Source organism: Mchenga conophoros, linkage group LG3 (assembly GCF_057382185.1).
Source record: "Mchenga conophoros isolate Kocher_MC1m ecotype Shallow Benthic linkage group LG3, M_conophoros_male_GT1.1, whole genome shotgun sequence".
In the NCBI taxonomy this organism is placed as follows: domain Eukaryota; kingdom Metazoa; phylum Chordata; class Actinopteri; order Cichliformes; family Cichlidae; genus Mchenga; species Mchenga conophoros.
Window position 1 is genome coordinate 30,559,613 of NC_140528.1, and position 14,600 is coordinate 30,574,212.

At 41.3% G+C, this 14,600-nt stretch overlaps 1 protein-coding gene across 1 annotated transcript in view; it reads right to left on the reverse strand.

Moving 5' to 3' along the window:
- The window catches only part of LOC146578111 (protein NLRC3-like), a 48,986-nt gene that overhangs the window by 11,468 nt on the left and 22,918 nt on the right, over positions 1-14,600 (reverse strand). Inside the window, exons 5-6 of the mRNA XM_085257671.1 lie at positions 3,154-3,382; positions 1,220-3,029 (exon numbers count right to left, since the gene is read on the reverse strand). Of these exons, the coding sequence (XP_085113797.1) occupies positions 1,220-3,029; positions 3,154-3,382 (2,039 nt within the window). The remainder of the gene's footprint in view (positions 1-1,219; positions 3,030-3,153; positions 3,383-14,600) is intronic.

A 14,600-nucleotide genomic window follows, 5' to 3' on the forward strand; every position in this document is an offset into this window, starting at 1 on the left:
TATTGTTGTTTTTGTATTGTTGTATGAATAAAGCTGTGCTTTTGAGTTTAAGTTCTGTCCCCGTGAGTTTGTGTTTGGGTCCATTCCTGCCTGTCACACAGCCGAATTATGACAGTAAGCTACTGAAGAGACAACCAGCGAAATAAAAGAATATCATCAGTTGACATATGACCTGCTAGGAAATACAGCAGCTGGTCACCTAGTCAACAGGAACCTAGAATATCCCAGCTGACAGCTTCAAAGCAATCATCCAATCACCTCCAGTGAAAAATAGAAGACATTTCTGAGCTATTATGGAGACGTCTATATGTTTATGAACTAGATTTTACATGTTTCAGTATATATTTGCTTTGGATGAGGAAAATAAAGTTGCTATGATTAAATTCATAAATTAGATTCATAGATCTGAGAACCAAGGAAACAAGTATCTTTCAGTCCATTTTTTAATGTCCTGCTTCTTAGGAACTAAAAGAGGCCACTAAAACACATGCAATATTACTGGAAAGGCCAGGACGTCCTCTATTCAGCAAAACAGGACTCGATGTGATAGCTGAAATAAGAAAAAAGTTACAGACTAAAATCAAATGTCGATTAAAGTGGACATAAATGAGTAGGCTGGATCTCAGGAGGCCATACAGTGACTGTATACATGTTGTAGCCATAATCGAATTACATCTTCAGCTGAAATTTTGTTGAGTTCAGAGGGAGATGAGTAGCACTGTTGATAGCCTTGGCTCAAAGGTTAAAACTTGGAGCTCTTCTGCCTGAAGATGGATGCCTTATCCTTGCACAGACTTTCTATAGGAGCTCTCGGTTCTCCAAACTTAAAAATGTTAAATGCTACCTGCTGTGCCAAGGATACTCTCACAAAAATATCTTGTTTCATTTTCTAATGAACAAAAAAAGGATAGCATGGAATAGTCTGTTTGATAAGTTAGTGAAAATTGAAGTAGCAGTAAAAAGACAACACTATAGTAGAGTGAAGCATAAAAAGACTTCCACACACGAGGTTCAATCAGTCATTGCATCTGACACTGAGGGAGAGATACCATGTCAGCAATTAATTCTCTTGTGCTGTTTTAGTGCATAGGATGTGATTTTTTGCTTGCAAAAATATTGCACTCTTGAAATATTAAACGATTGTCTGAAAAGGTTTGGATCAACAAGATATACTGTAAATTTAATATAAATATACATTTTTGTGTACATGTTTACTTACAGAGCTTTGTTGGAGGCTTTGACCACTGGCAGCAGCCTCAGAAGAGCCTCCTCTGAAGCAGAGTATTTCTTCAGGTCAAACACATCCACATCTTTATCTGATAACAGTAAGATGAAGACCAGAGCTGACCACTGAGCAGGAGACAGTTTATCTGTGGAAAGACTTCCTGAACTCAGGGACTGTTGGACCTGCTCCACTAGAGAACGATCATTCAGTTCATTCAGACAGTGGAACAGACTGATGATTTTCTCTGCAGACAGATTCTCACTGAGTTTCATCTTGATGTACTGGACTGTTTCCTGGTTGGTCTGTGAGCTACTTCCTGTCTGTGTCAGCAGACCTCGTAGGAGAGTCTGATTGGTCTGCAGAGAAAGACCTAGGAGGAAGCGGAGGAACAAGTCCAAGTGTCCATTTGGACTCTGTAAGGCCTTGTTCACAGCACTCTGAAATAAAGTCAGCCACTCTAAAGAATTACTCCGCTTAAAAGTCTTGGAAGTCAATTGCTGTTCTTCCAGCAGATTGAGTCCAGAGTTGCTGAAGGTCAGATGGACATGAACAGCAGCCAGAAACTCCTGAACACTCAGATGGATGAAGCAGAACACCTTGTCCTGGTACAGTCCTCTCTCCTCTTTAAAGATCTGTGTGAACACTCCTGAGTACACTGAGGCTGCTATGATATCGATGCCACACTCTGTCAGGTCTGATTCATAGAAGACCAGGTTTCCTTTCTGCAGCTGATCAAAGGCCAGTTTTCCCAGAGACTCAATCATCTTCCTGCTCTCTGGACTCCAGTGTGGATCTGTCTCAGCTCCTCCATCATACTTGACCTTCTTCACTTTGTCCTGAACCACCAGGAAGTGGATGTACATCTCAGTCAGGGTCTTGGGCAGCTGTCCTCTCTCTCTGGTTTCCAGCACATCCTCCAGAACTGTAGCAGTGATCCAGCAGAAGACTGGGATGTGACACATGATGTGGAGGGTTCGTGATGTCTTGATGTGGGAGATGATCCTGCTGGCCTTTTCCTCATCTCTGAATCTCTTCCTGAAGTACTCCTCCTTCTGTGGGTCTGTGAACCCTCTGACCTCTGTCACCATGCCAACACAGTCAGAAGGGATCTGATTGGCTGCTGCAGGTCGTGTGGTTATCCAGACGCGAGCAGAGGGAAGCAGTTTCCCCCTGATGAGGTTTATCAGCAGCACATCCACTGAGGTGGACTTTCTAGGGTCAATTAGGATTATAGTTTTGTGGAAGTCCAGAGGAAGTCGACACTCATCCAGACCATCAAAGATGAACACAACCTGGAAGTCTTCAAAGCTGCAGATTCCTGCTTCTTTGGTTTCAGTAAAGAAGTGATGAACAAGTTCCACCAAGCTGAACTTTTCCTCTTTCAGCACATTCAGCTCTCTGAAAGTGAATGGAAATATGAACTCGATGTCATGGTTGGCTTTGTCTTCAGCCCAGTCCAGGGTGTATTTCTGTGTTAAGACTGTTTTCCCAATGCCAGCCACTCCCTTTGTCAGCACTGTTCTGATTGGTTCATCTCTTCCAGATGAGGCTTTAAAGATGTCTTCTTGTCTGATTGTTGTTTCTGGTCTGTCTGGTTTCCTGGATGCTGTTTCAATCTGTCTGACCTCATGTTCATCATTGACCTCTGCAGTCCCTCCCTCTGTGATGTAGAGCTCTGTGTAGATCTGATTCAGAAGGGTTGGGTTTCCTGCTTTAGCGATCCCCTCAAACACACACTGGAACTTCTTCTTCAGAGCAGATTTAAAGTCATGCTGACACCACTTCAAGTTCCCAGTGCAGGTTTCTGAGTGACACACACACAAACACACAAAAAGTCCAAGATTCATCACGCACACATATTTTGAATGTATTTATGTCTATTTCTTGAGTCATTGTTGAATGTTTTATATTTAGAGAATAATTCTCACTTCTCAGCAAATGCTCAGCGAACTTATTTTGCTTCATTCTCCTCAGTAAGTCCACTGTAATCGTCAAAAATGCTTCTCTGCTTCTCTTACTCTTCTCTTCATCCACACCTTTTAATACATCTTCATCCTCACATTGATTCTTAAAAGACTGTAGGTCATCTGGACTCAGGTTTGTCTGGATCTCCTTCAGCTCGTTCTTCACAAAAGTGATGATTTTGTCCTCCAGTATCTGGAGCAGAATATTTTATGAATGACCCAAAAGCTTTTCTCACACAGGAGAGAAAAGAAGAACATAGGAGGAGTTATGTTTCTGGGAATAACTTTAATTATGTAAAATATACATGATTCCTCAATTAAATTCCAGCACTGGCTCTCTAAAATCATATTTACCCTTACATAATATTAGTTTTCATTCCCCATAGCTAGCGCTATTGCTATTCTTGTACAAGCTCTGGTTATATTACATATGGATTATTATAATTTATCCTTTCTAGATTACCACACAAATATCTCCTTAGACTTCAGTTGGTGGAAAATTCAGCTTCTTGTGTCATTAATAGAACTCATTATTACAGCCCTTCAACCAATTCACTGGCTTCCTGTGAAATATCCCACTGATTTTAGATTCTGCTTCTTTCTTCAAAGTCTCCCCATAAAGTAAAATCTCTATATCTGATCTTCTGCACATCACCACTCCTCCCTGTACTCCTCCTTATCTGCTTCTATTATTTTCCCATCTGCTCACATTACCCTCCAGTGCTTTCAGCCAAGTGTCCACTGGAACTTTATCACACACCACATTCACAAGATTAGTTCTCTCCCTATATTAAAATTAAGTAGCCCTTAAAACACATTTTTTTAAGTTTTATGGTTCATTTTATGCAGTATTCACTACAATACTACCTAATACTATGTAGGATGTTATCTTTCATGTCATGGGGAATGGAGTGAGCCATGTGGAGGAAATAAATGAGGATCCACGCGCAGGCACTCGCTGAGATGTGATTGTGGTTTATTGTAACATAAAGCACAAGGGGGGAAATGGCAAAACAGAGCTAAAACTAAACTATACTGGGACAAAACCAAACTACAAAACAGCAAAAATGAACATGAAGGAAGGTAGACGAAGGTACATGATGGTTGGCAGCAGGGAAAACACACAGTAGATACACAGACAGACCAGCAACTAGTACTTCTTCTTTCAGGTTTAATGGCAGCTTGCATCCAAAAATGTTGCATTACTGCCATATCCTGGCTTTTAATCTTCCGTCACTCCTGAATCGTCAGATCCTCTTGCTAAGACCAGTATTCCTCAAAAAACGAAAAACCACCACTTTCCCTTCACCATGACTTTTTTTTTTTGCCTTTTTTACCATGACTTAACTTATTAACCACTTGTTCAAACGGAATTTCCTTTCCATCACTCATTTCACCCCTCGTCACCCTCCTGTGACTTGTATACTTCCTACAATTAAGAAGCACATGCTCAACCGTCTCCATAACATTGCACCCATCACACAACCCAGTCGGATGTTTCCCTATCCTAAAAAAAAGAGTACCTTTTAAAAAGCAGTGGCCTGATCGTATTCTACTTATAATAACCTCCTCCAGTCTCTTTAACCCACTACTCCTCTTAGCTTCTATTGTGTTTTGCACCCTATATAAATGTCTCCCTTTTGTTTCATTATCCCATGCCATTTACCTGAAGTTCTTACTTTCCATTCTAATTACTTTTCCCTTCAGATTTAGACAAGGGTACCTATACATCTATATCGACTCGTTTAACAGCTGCTTTGGCCAACCTATCTGCACTTTCATTACTCAAAATACCCACATGAGCAGGAGTCCACATTATTACTACATGTTTATTTTGGTCAGACAATCTATCATGAGCAAAAAGAACATCATACAAAAATCTGTTGATGGGTATTTGTGTTTCCTTGTTCAATACTTAATAATGCTGACAATGAATCACTACATATCAGTACTTTTGAGATGCTGCTTTCTTCCACCAATTCTAGAGCCAGCAGTATGGGATATAACTCAATTGCATATATATCCAGAAGATTTGATGTTCTTTTTGCAATCTTGATATTTAACTCCGGAATTACTACTGCTACACTAATTGCTTCAGTCTTGGGATCTTTTGGCCCATCTGTATACACCTGTAAAGAAAGAAAAATCACTGTATTTGCTCTCCAAATCTGTTATAAACTTTTTGACAAATATCTGTGGTCACCCTTCCTCTTCTTAGTATCTGTTAATGACCTGTCTACTTTAATGTATTTCAATGTCCATATAGGTCATAAAGGCCACAACACCGACTGAACTCTTTGTCATACACTTTAAAATTTCTCGGTCTGTCATCCCCAATCTGCCCAAAACTATTTGTAAAAACATTTGCTCTTTCCCACCAATTCTCTAACACTTTCTTAACAGGATGGTTTTCAATTCAGTTCAATTCAATTTTATTTATATAGCGCCAAATCACAGCAAAAGTCGCCTCAATGCGCTTCATAGATACAGAGAAAAACCCAACAATCATATGACCCCCTATGAGCAAGCACTTTGGCGACAGTGGGGAGGAAAAACTCCCTTTTAACAGGAAGAAACCTCCAGCAGAACCAGGCTCAGGGAGGGGCGGGGCCATCTGCTGCGACCGGTTGGGGTGAGAGAAGGAAGACAGGATAAAAGACATGCTGTGGAAGAGAGACAGAGGCTTTCTTCACTGCCCAAAAGGGAGATTCAACCCTTTGATGGTGACCCTTTACATTTTCAGGCCTTTATGCGCTCGTTTGAACAGGTCATAGAAGCAAAGACTGGCGATGCTGGCGACTGCCTGCATTATCTTGCACAGTACACAAAGGGGCAGCCCAATGAAATTGTTAAAAGCTGTCAACATATGTCTGGAAGTGCTGGATATGTAAAGGCAAAGACTCTGCTGTATGAGCACTTTGGGAATGGACATGTGATTGCATCTGCTTATTTGAACAAAGTTCACTCATGGCCACTGATTAGATCGGAAGATGGAAAAGCTCTTCAGGCATATTGTTTGTTCTTACGTGGATGCTGCAATGCAATGGAAGAGATTGATGATCTCTCTGAATTAAATACACCTGCCAATATGCTTGCTGTGATTAGAAGACTGCCATATAAGTTAAAAGACAAATGGCGAACAGTAGCATGTGACATTCAGGAGAGGCAACATCGCAGAGCCGCATTCATTGACATTGTTTCCTTCCTTGAGCGTCAAGTTAAAATTGCAACAGATCCCATCTTTGGAAATCTATGTGACGTTCCAGCAACACATCTAGCAGCCAAGGGCAGCAATGGAGGGAAATGTTCTCCACATCTCCACAACAGTCTCTGACGTCGAGAGACAGAATCAGACAGGGGCTCAAGATCGTCACAGCACTGTGAAGGCTTGTTTTTTCTGCAAAGGCGGATACACACTGGAGTCATGTGCTCTGCTTGATAAGAAACCTCATAATGAGAAGATTTCTTTTCTTAAAAAGAACCGCATTTGTTTTGGCTGTTTGTGTACTGGGCACATAAGCAAAGAATGCAGAAAACGCCTTTCATGTAAAATCTGTGGCCTCCGACATGCAAGTATACTCCATATTCCCAACAAAAAGAAGAATGAAGTCAAACCTAATAATGAGGCAGATAACATTCCTGTTACGATCCAGACTAGTGGTCTTATTGGGGCCGATGAACAGGACTGTAAGCTTGCCATTGTGCCAATTAAAGTAAAATCAAACATAGGTCAAAGAATAGTGGAAACGTATGCCTTTCTGGACCAAGGGAGTTCAGCATCCTTTTGTACAGTGGGTCTTATGGACAAACTGAATATTGCTGGGAGGAGGACAAAGATTCTCCTGCGCACCATGGGACAGGAGAAAGTGGTGGACAGTTTCATTGTACCTGAACTTGAAGTTGCTGGATTGGACAGTGACATGTACTGTGATATGCCTAACCTCTTCACTCAGCATAAAATGCCTGTAGATATTGGTAACATCCCAAATCAACAGGACCTGGATGACTGGCCACATTTGAAGCATGTTCATTTGCCAGAAATTAAGGCCAGTGTTGAGCTTTTGATTGGCATGAATATGCCCAGAGCTCTAGAACCTTTGGAGGTCATCCGGAGTGTAGGTGATGGACCCTTTGCCATTAGGACTGTGCTCGGCTGGACTGTGAATGGGCCACTTAATCGAGAATGCTGTGGAAGGCCAGGATGTTTGGCAACAGTTACTGCCAACAGAGTTTCTGCTGTCACACTGAACAAGCTATGGAAACAGCAGTTCAAGATGGATTTTCCTGAGAGCAGCGATGATGAACAGATGGGGCTGTCAAAGGAAGACTTGAAGTTCCCGGAATTGGCCAGCAAGACGGTGACTTTGGGGGATGGGCACTACAGCATTGCCCTGCCACTGAAAGACCGAGACATAAGAATGCCTGACAACCGTGCAATTGCTGAGCAACGAGCCTTAGGTTTGAAGAAAAGGTTCATCAGAGATAAAGACTTTCACAAAGACTACACTGCCTTCATGACAGATCTTATATCTAGAGGATATGCAAAGAGAGTCCCAGTCGCAGAATTAGAGCGCAGTGATGGGAAACTTTGGTATATCCCTCACCATGGGGTTTACCATCCTACCAAGGGGAAGATGCGCGTCGTCTTTGACTGTGCAGCATCATTCCAGGGTGTCTCTCTTGATGCGCAGCTCCTGAGTGGTCCTGACTTAACAAACAGTTTGGTTGGCGTACTGACGAGGTTCAGAAAAGAGCCCATTGTTTTGATGTCTGACATCAAGGCTATGTTTCACCAGGTGCATGTGCCAGAGGAAGGGCTCCAAACTGCTCTTTGTGAAGTGGAGTCAATCCTCAACAGTAGACCCATTACGCTGGAATCCACCGATCCAAATGATTTGGAAGCCTTAACACCAAACCATCTCCTTCTTCTCAAGTCCAACCCGTCTTTACCACCTGGCCTGTTCCGGAGGGACGATCTCTACGCACGTAAACGATGGAGGCAAGTTCAATACATATCTGATCTGTTTTGGAAAAGATGGACTAAAGAGTACTTGCCACAACTTCAGCAGCGCCAGAAATGGGGAAGGATTAAACGTAACTTTGTTCCTGGAGATGTGGTCCTTATAGTGGATGATTCTACACCTCGTGGTTCCTGGATCATTGGGAGAGTCACCGGAGCTGCACCAGATGAAAAGGGGCTTGTGCGTCAGGTCTGGATTAAGACCCCAACCAGCCATGTGTGCAGACCCGTCACAAAGATATGCCTTCTTCAGGAGGCCTCTGACCCATGACTATGACATTTTTGACACAGTGTGACATAACTAACTTTGAATTGACTTTAATGTTATGAGATGTACATCACAGACTGACTATATTTAGGCTAAGTGCTGGTAACCTCTGGCCTATGACTGACTGACCATGTGCAGACAGAAGAAAAGAAGAGAAGACATGAGAAAATAACTTTGGTGGACTTTTGAGTATGTTGTAAAAATGTAATAATTAGGGGCCGGAATGTTGTGGATAGGCGTAGCTTTGGGTCACGTGGTGTCAGTAATAGTGATTGCTATATCACCTGTTCACGGCCCGAGGGAAATTTTGTGAATGAGTGGGTGATGGGGGAAGTCGACTTTTGCTGACCTCTCAAGCTTGGAATGTTTTGATCACTGTTTTTCTACAGATTTTAAGGATTTGATAACAAATAAAGGAGTTTTAACCTGGAACTTTGACTAACGTTTTAAACAGCGGGCGCGTCAACATTATTCCCCTATTCAGCTGCTCGGCGACTCAAAGGCTTGACAGTCGCCAAAAGGGAATTTAAATCCTTGCGAGAATCCCTGGAGTTCAGCCAGCAGCAGGTGGAAACGCTCGCTGCTGAAATTGCCACGCTAAGGGAGTCGGTGAAATGTCTCACAGTCAATGTTACCCAGCTAAATAGAGAAAATAAAAAAATAAAAGAAAGAGTTATTGATCTACAAGCTCGTAGCATGCATGATAATCTGGTATTTTCTGGTATTCCAGAAGCCGCTGGAGAGGACGTGGAGACTACGGTAAAAAGCTTCATCAAAACCCACCTGTACATCGCCTCGGCCCCATGCGGGCTGCGACTGGGGGACCACATCCACAAAGGAACGGACTTCAGCGTGAACGACCAGTTCCCCAAAGAGATCTTGGAACGACGCAGGGTCCTCTTCCCAATCCGACGCGGCTTCATCCAGAAGGGCTCCCGCGCTTTCATCGCTGTGGACCGGCTGTACGTGGAGGGACAGCTCCACCGCGACCCCAACATCACTCCGTGGCTGTATTAACTTCACACCAGATAAGAATCCGCTACACCCTTTCCCTATCCACTCACACTAACTTGCATTAACTTCTGTTTAACTTACCAGTATCAAATTGCATCTTAAGTGTGATTTTATAGCAGAATTAACACCGTCACTCTCCATCAGTGATTTAATTGGAATGTTTACGTTTTGGTTTTTTTTTCTTCTCGTTTTTTTTCTCTCTTTCCCCCCTCTTGTTTTTATGCTGCTCACCCCTGTCCTTGGTTTCTTTCTTTATTTCTTTCACTGCTTCGATCACCTGCTTCCACACTCATCCACAAACAACATCCTTTATTTCGACACATACGCACCACACAATCACGCACAGTCATGCGCTCAACGGCAGCACATTTACATCAGTCAGACAGCGCACACAGACCTACAGGATACACACACTTAAGCCAAGCCTACTGATATTAGTAAATATGCATACACATAGTCAGACTCAGGGAGCATCTCGCCACACATTTTTTCTCTCTCTCCTTCTCTTTATTTATGAACAAGTGACGTATTCTCTCCACCTGTCTAAGCGACGCACACAGCGTACACCCCTAGTTATACACAAACATCTATGGGTGCACTAAGGTTCGTTACATGGAATATAAATGGAGCTGGCTCCAGAGAAAAGAGGTTAAAAATATTTAACCAACTCAAAAAACTACAGGCAGATGTTGTCCTTTTACAAGAGACCCACAGACCTCTTAGAGGTTCGAATGAACTTAAAACACCTGAGTTTCCTAATGTGTTCTCAGCTTGTTATAATTCTAGACAAAGAGGAGTAGCAATTCTAATACATAAAAATATTAATTTCACAGTACCTGATACAGTTATAGATCCAGAGGGCAGATTCTTAATCATTAAACTATCTATACTTGCTAAAAAGCTATGTATTGTCAGTATATATGGTCCAAATGTTGATGATCCCTCATTCTTTCACGGTTTCTTCAGTGCACTCTCTGAACACTTAGATGGCACACTTGTTCTTGGAGGTGACCTCAACCTTGGACTAAATGAAGAAATGGATAGGCTCAATACAGCAGGAACTCAGGGCTATTGGCAATCCACAAATATAATCAAACAGTATATGAGCAACTTTGGTCTTTGCGATGCATGGCGCTCCCTTCACCGCACCAGTAAGGAATATACTTTTTTCTTACATGTTCATCACTCCTACTCTCATCTGGATTATTTTTTGGTCAGCAGCTCACTGCTGAGCGACATTTCAGACACTGAAATTCACCATATAGCTGTCAGCGATCATGCTCCTGTATCTTTAACACTAATGCACAAGAATAATACTACGCCAAGTAAAAACTGGAGATTTAATACATCACTACTTAAAGATGAAGACTTTATTAAATATTTTGGACTTCATATTTAGACTATAATGACACTCCCGGAACATCAAGCAGTGAACAAAATTATGAACATGGCAATATATCTGGTCAATTTCTAGCAAACCGGCTAAAATTAAATAAAGAAAAAACAACTATATGTGCTGTTCAAGATTTATCTGGGAACACAATATATGATCCGATACAAATAAACAACATTTTCAGGGATTTCTATAAAACGTTGTATTCACCACAAATAAACCCATCTAAAAAGGAAATTGATCAGTTTTTAGACAACATAACTCTTCCAAAATTATTAGACACTCAAGCAATGGCACTGGATTCGCCACTGACATCAGGTGAGCTCCAGGAAGCTCTGATAAGTATGCCCAGTAATAAGGCTCCAGGTCCAGACGGCTTTCCTGCAGAATTCTACAAAGAATTCTGGTCGATTCTAGCACCAGTTTTCTACAGAACGTTGTTGGAAATCAAAGAAAAGGGCAGACTTCCATCAAATATGAATTCTGCAAACATTAATCTCCTGCTAAAACCAGGCAAAGACCCTGTATATCCCTCAAGCTATCGTCCAATATCCCTTATAAATGTAGATCTTAAAATAATCTGCAAAGCTCTCTCAAAGAGACTGGAGGAAATAACCCCCCTCTTAATTCATCCTGACCAAACTGGTTTTATAAAAGGTAGGCACTCATCAACAAATACACGTAGATTACTTAATTTGATAGACTACTCATACAGAAAAAACCTTGAAACTACAATATTGTCATGGTCTCTGTGCCTGCCTGGCCGGCCGCACAAGGCTACATTTGCTGTTTTGGTTCTCTCTCTCTCTGCCTGGGTGGAGCTCACTGTGGGCTCCCGCCCTTGGCCCACACACCTGACGACAATCACCTGTCATCACCGGGAGCACTATTTGAGGCTGGAACACAGATCCTCTCGTCGCTGGATGATTGTACTACTGGCACCTTCCCCCCCCCACCCCCACCCCCCACCGGACCTGCGCCCTCCCTGCCGTGTGAACGTGTGTGAGTGTGGGCAAGAAGACGTGAGCAAGTGTGAGAGAGCTACCCTGTGATTCCCTGGAGTTTTGGATTCCCTTCACTGTATGTATATTGTGCACTGGAACTGTAAATAAACTGTATTTTGGAGACATCTGCCGCTCTGCGCTTGAGTCCCTACAACCAGATCGTGACAAATATTTTCTTTAGATGCAGAAAAAGCATTTGACAGAGTTAACTGGAAATTTCTATTTGCAACTTTACACAAATTTGGTTTTGGATCCTTTTTCATTAACTGGTTAAAAATATTATATAATTCCCCAACATTTTATTAATGTTATTTATTTATTTTATTATTTATTATTTAATTTAATAACTGTACAGTATTCTCTATTTATAGTAACCATTGTCCTTAATGTAAATATGTAAGAAAATTGTGTATGTTTCTGTTCCGTGTCCTGTTTGTTTGTATATTTGTCTTTTGGGCTGCTGTTACAACCAAATTTCCCCTTGTGGGACAATTAAAGGATTATTCTATTCTATTATTCTATTCTATTCTAACAGCTTGTGTCAGAACAAATGACCAGACATCCTCCAGCTTCTGTCTCTTGAGGGGCACCAGACAGGGATGCCCACTCCCCCCTTCACTGTTTGCAATTTTTATTGAACCACTAGCAGCAGCAATTAGACAGAATTCAGTAATTAAGGGCATAAAATGCAAGAACGTGGAACATAAAATCAACCTTTATGCGGATGATGTGTTACTCTTTCTCCAAAATTCATAAACCAATATCTCTGGGGTGATTGAATTGATAAACTCTTTTGCAAGAATATCAGATTACTCAATTAACTGGTCAAAATCTACAGTCCTACCGATTAATTGCTCCCAGAGGTGGGACCAAGTCATTGTTTTGCAAGTCTCAAGTAAGTCTCAAGTCTTTATCCTCAAGTCTCAAGTCAAGTCTCAAGTAATGTCAGGCAAGTCCGAGTCGAGTCTCAAGTCACTGGTGTAAAAGTCCGAGTCAAGTCACAAGTCTGAAACTTTGAATTTCAAGTCCTTTCGAGTCTTTAAAAACCCCCGAAAAAAAGCATGTTGCAGTTATATGCTAAATGTAAATATTAGACCATGTAATTTTAAAATCTGTGTTTTTCTCAACACATGACAAAATAGTGAACTTAGAAAATATACACAAATTGTGAAATTGCACCTCTATAAAATGCAGCTCAATTAAACCTAGCTCCAAGAATAATTTTCACCGACAGTTCTGAGATAAGCTGCATGTTATTCTTGGATGCGGTTGTAGGACCAGCTTTAAAATCGCATGACAAAAATATCATACATATTAAAAAAAACTGTATCACCAACGTAGCCTGGACAACATTTGCTAGTTAGATGAAGTCAGCTATCTCATCGTAGCATATTTATATGCATATTTATAATTATACGGTTCTTGGAGTGAGTGCATACACTCATGAAGTTTAGTAACTTCAGGTCACTACAACAAGCCCAGGTACAGTTTACCGACGGATGGGTACAGGACCTTGAAACGCACCGTGTAGAACGAAAGACCATCGTACCTATCATAAGTTTACCAGTCTCACAAATCGTCGTCATAAATACACATTCGTTAACCGTTTATTAATAGGACCTTTGAGCTCAACGGTAATTAATCAGTAGTGGAAATAATTTCTGGTAGCATCACAGAAATGTAGCAGTGACAATAATATATGCTGTAATCGTACTGGGCAATTAGTGATACAAAAAACCTGTTTTATCCTGTGAATAAAAGTATATGTTTTTGTCAATGTACCATAATAACAGAAGCGAAACGCAATATTGTGTCAGGACAATTCACTATTTATGCACAATAAATAAAGGAGCATAGCGCGACAATTTCTGTTCAGCGCCAGACTTGCTTGTAACCTATATCACCAATTATGTTATGAAAATGACGTATTAACTACTAAAAAACACTGACCTTCGTGTAAATGCTTGGAGCAGACTAACCTGTGAACTGGAGTGTTCTGGGACGTTATATTTGATCTTTGAATGGCTGAAATCCAGGCCATCCGTCGCGTCTTTGTTACTTCGGAAACATGGCTCGAACAATTTCTCTTCAACGTCGTAATCCGATAACAACCGATCTCTTTACCCGTCGGCTTCCCGTGGCTGTCATGCGACCGGCTATTGCAGTTAATAATACAACAGCTTCTTGACATTTTTGTGTTTCTTTTTATCGCTGTGTGACTGATTTCAATTGAAAGCCTGCGTGCGCTAGTACCTCTTGCCACGAGTTCCCAGAATCCTTTGCGGTTTTACCCCTGAATGACATCACATTTTCAATCTCTATATAATATGCATGTTAAATTTTATATTTGGGGTAAAATATCAAGTCTTTTCAAGTAAACCGGTTCAAGTCCAATTCAAGTCCCAGGTCATTGGTGTAAAAGTCCAAGTCAAGTCACAAGTCTTAGAACATTTTTTCAAGTCAAGTCTAAAGTCATAAAATTAATGACTCGAGTCTGACTCGAGTCCAAGTCATGTGACTCGAGTCCACACCTCTGATTGCTCCCTCCATAATTCCTCTTCTACACCACTGCAATCAGGAAATATAAAATATTTAGGTATTAATGTTTCTCCCAAGCTTGCAGATCTAACTAAATTAAACCATATCCCACTTTTAAAGAAGGTAGAAGGTGATCTGGCTAGGTGGAAATGTCTACCCATATCACTCATGGGA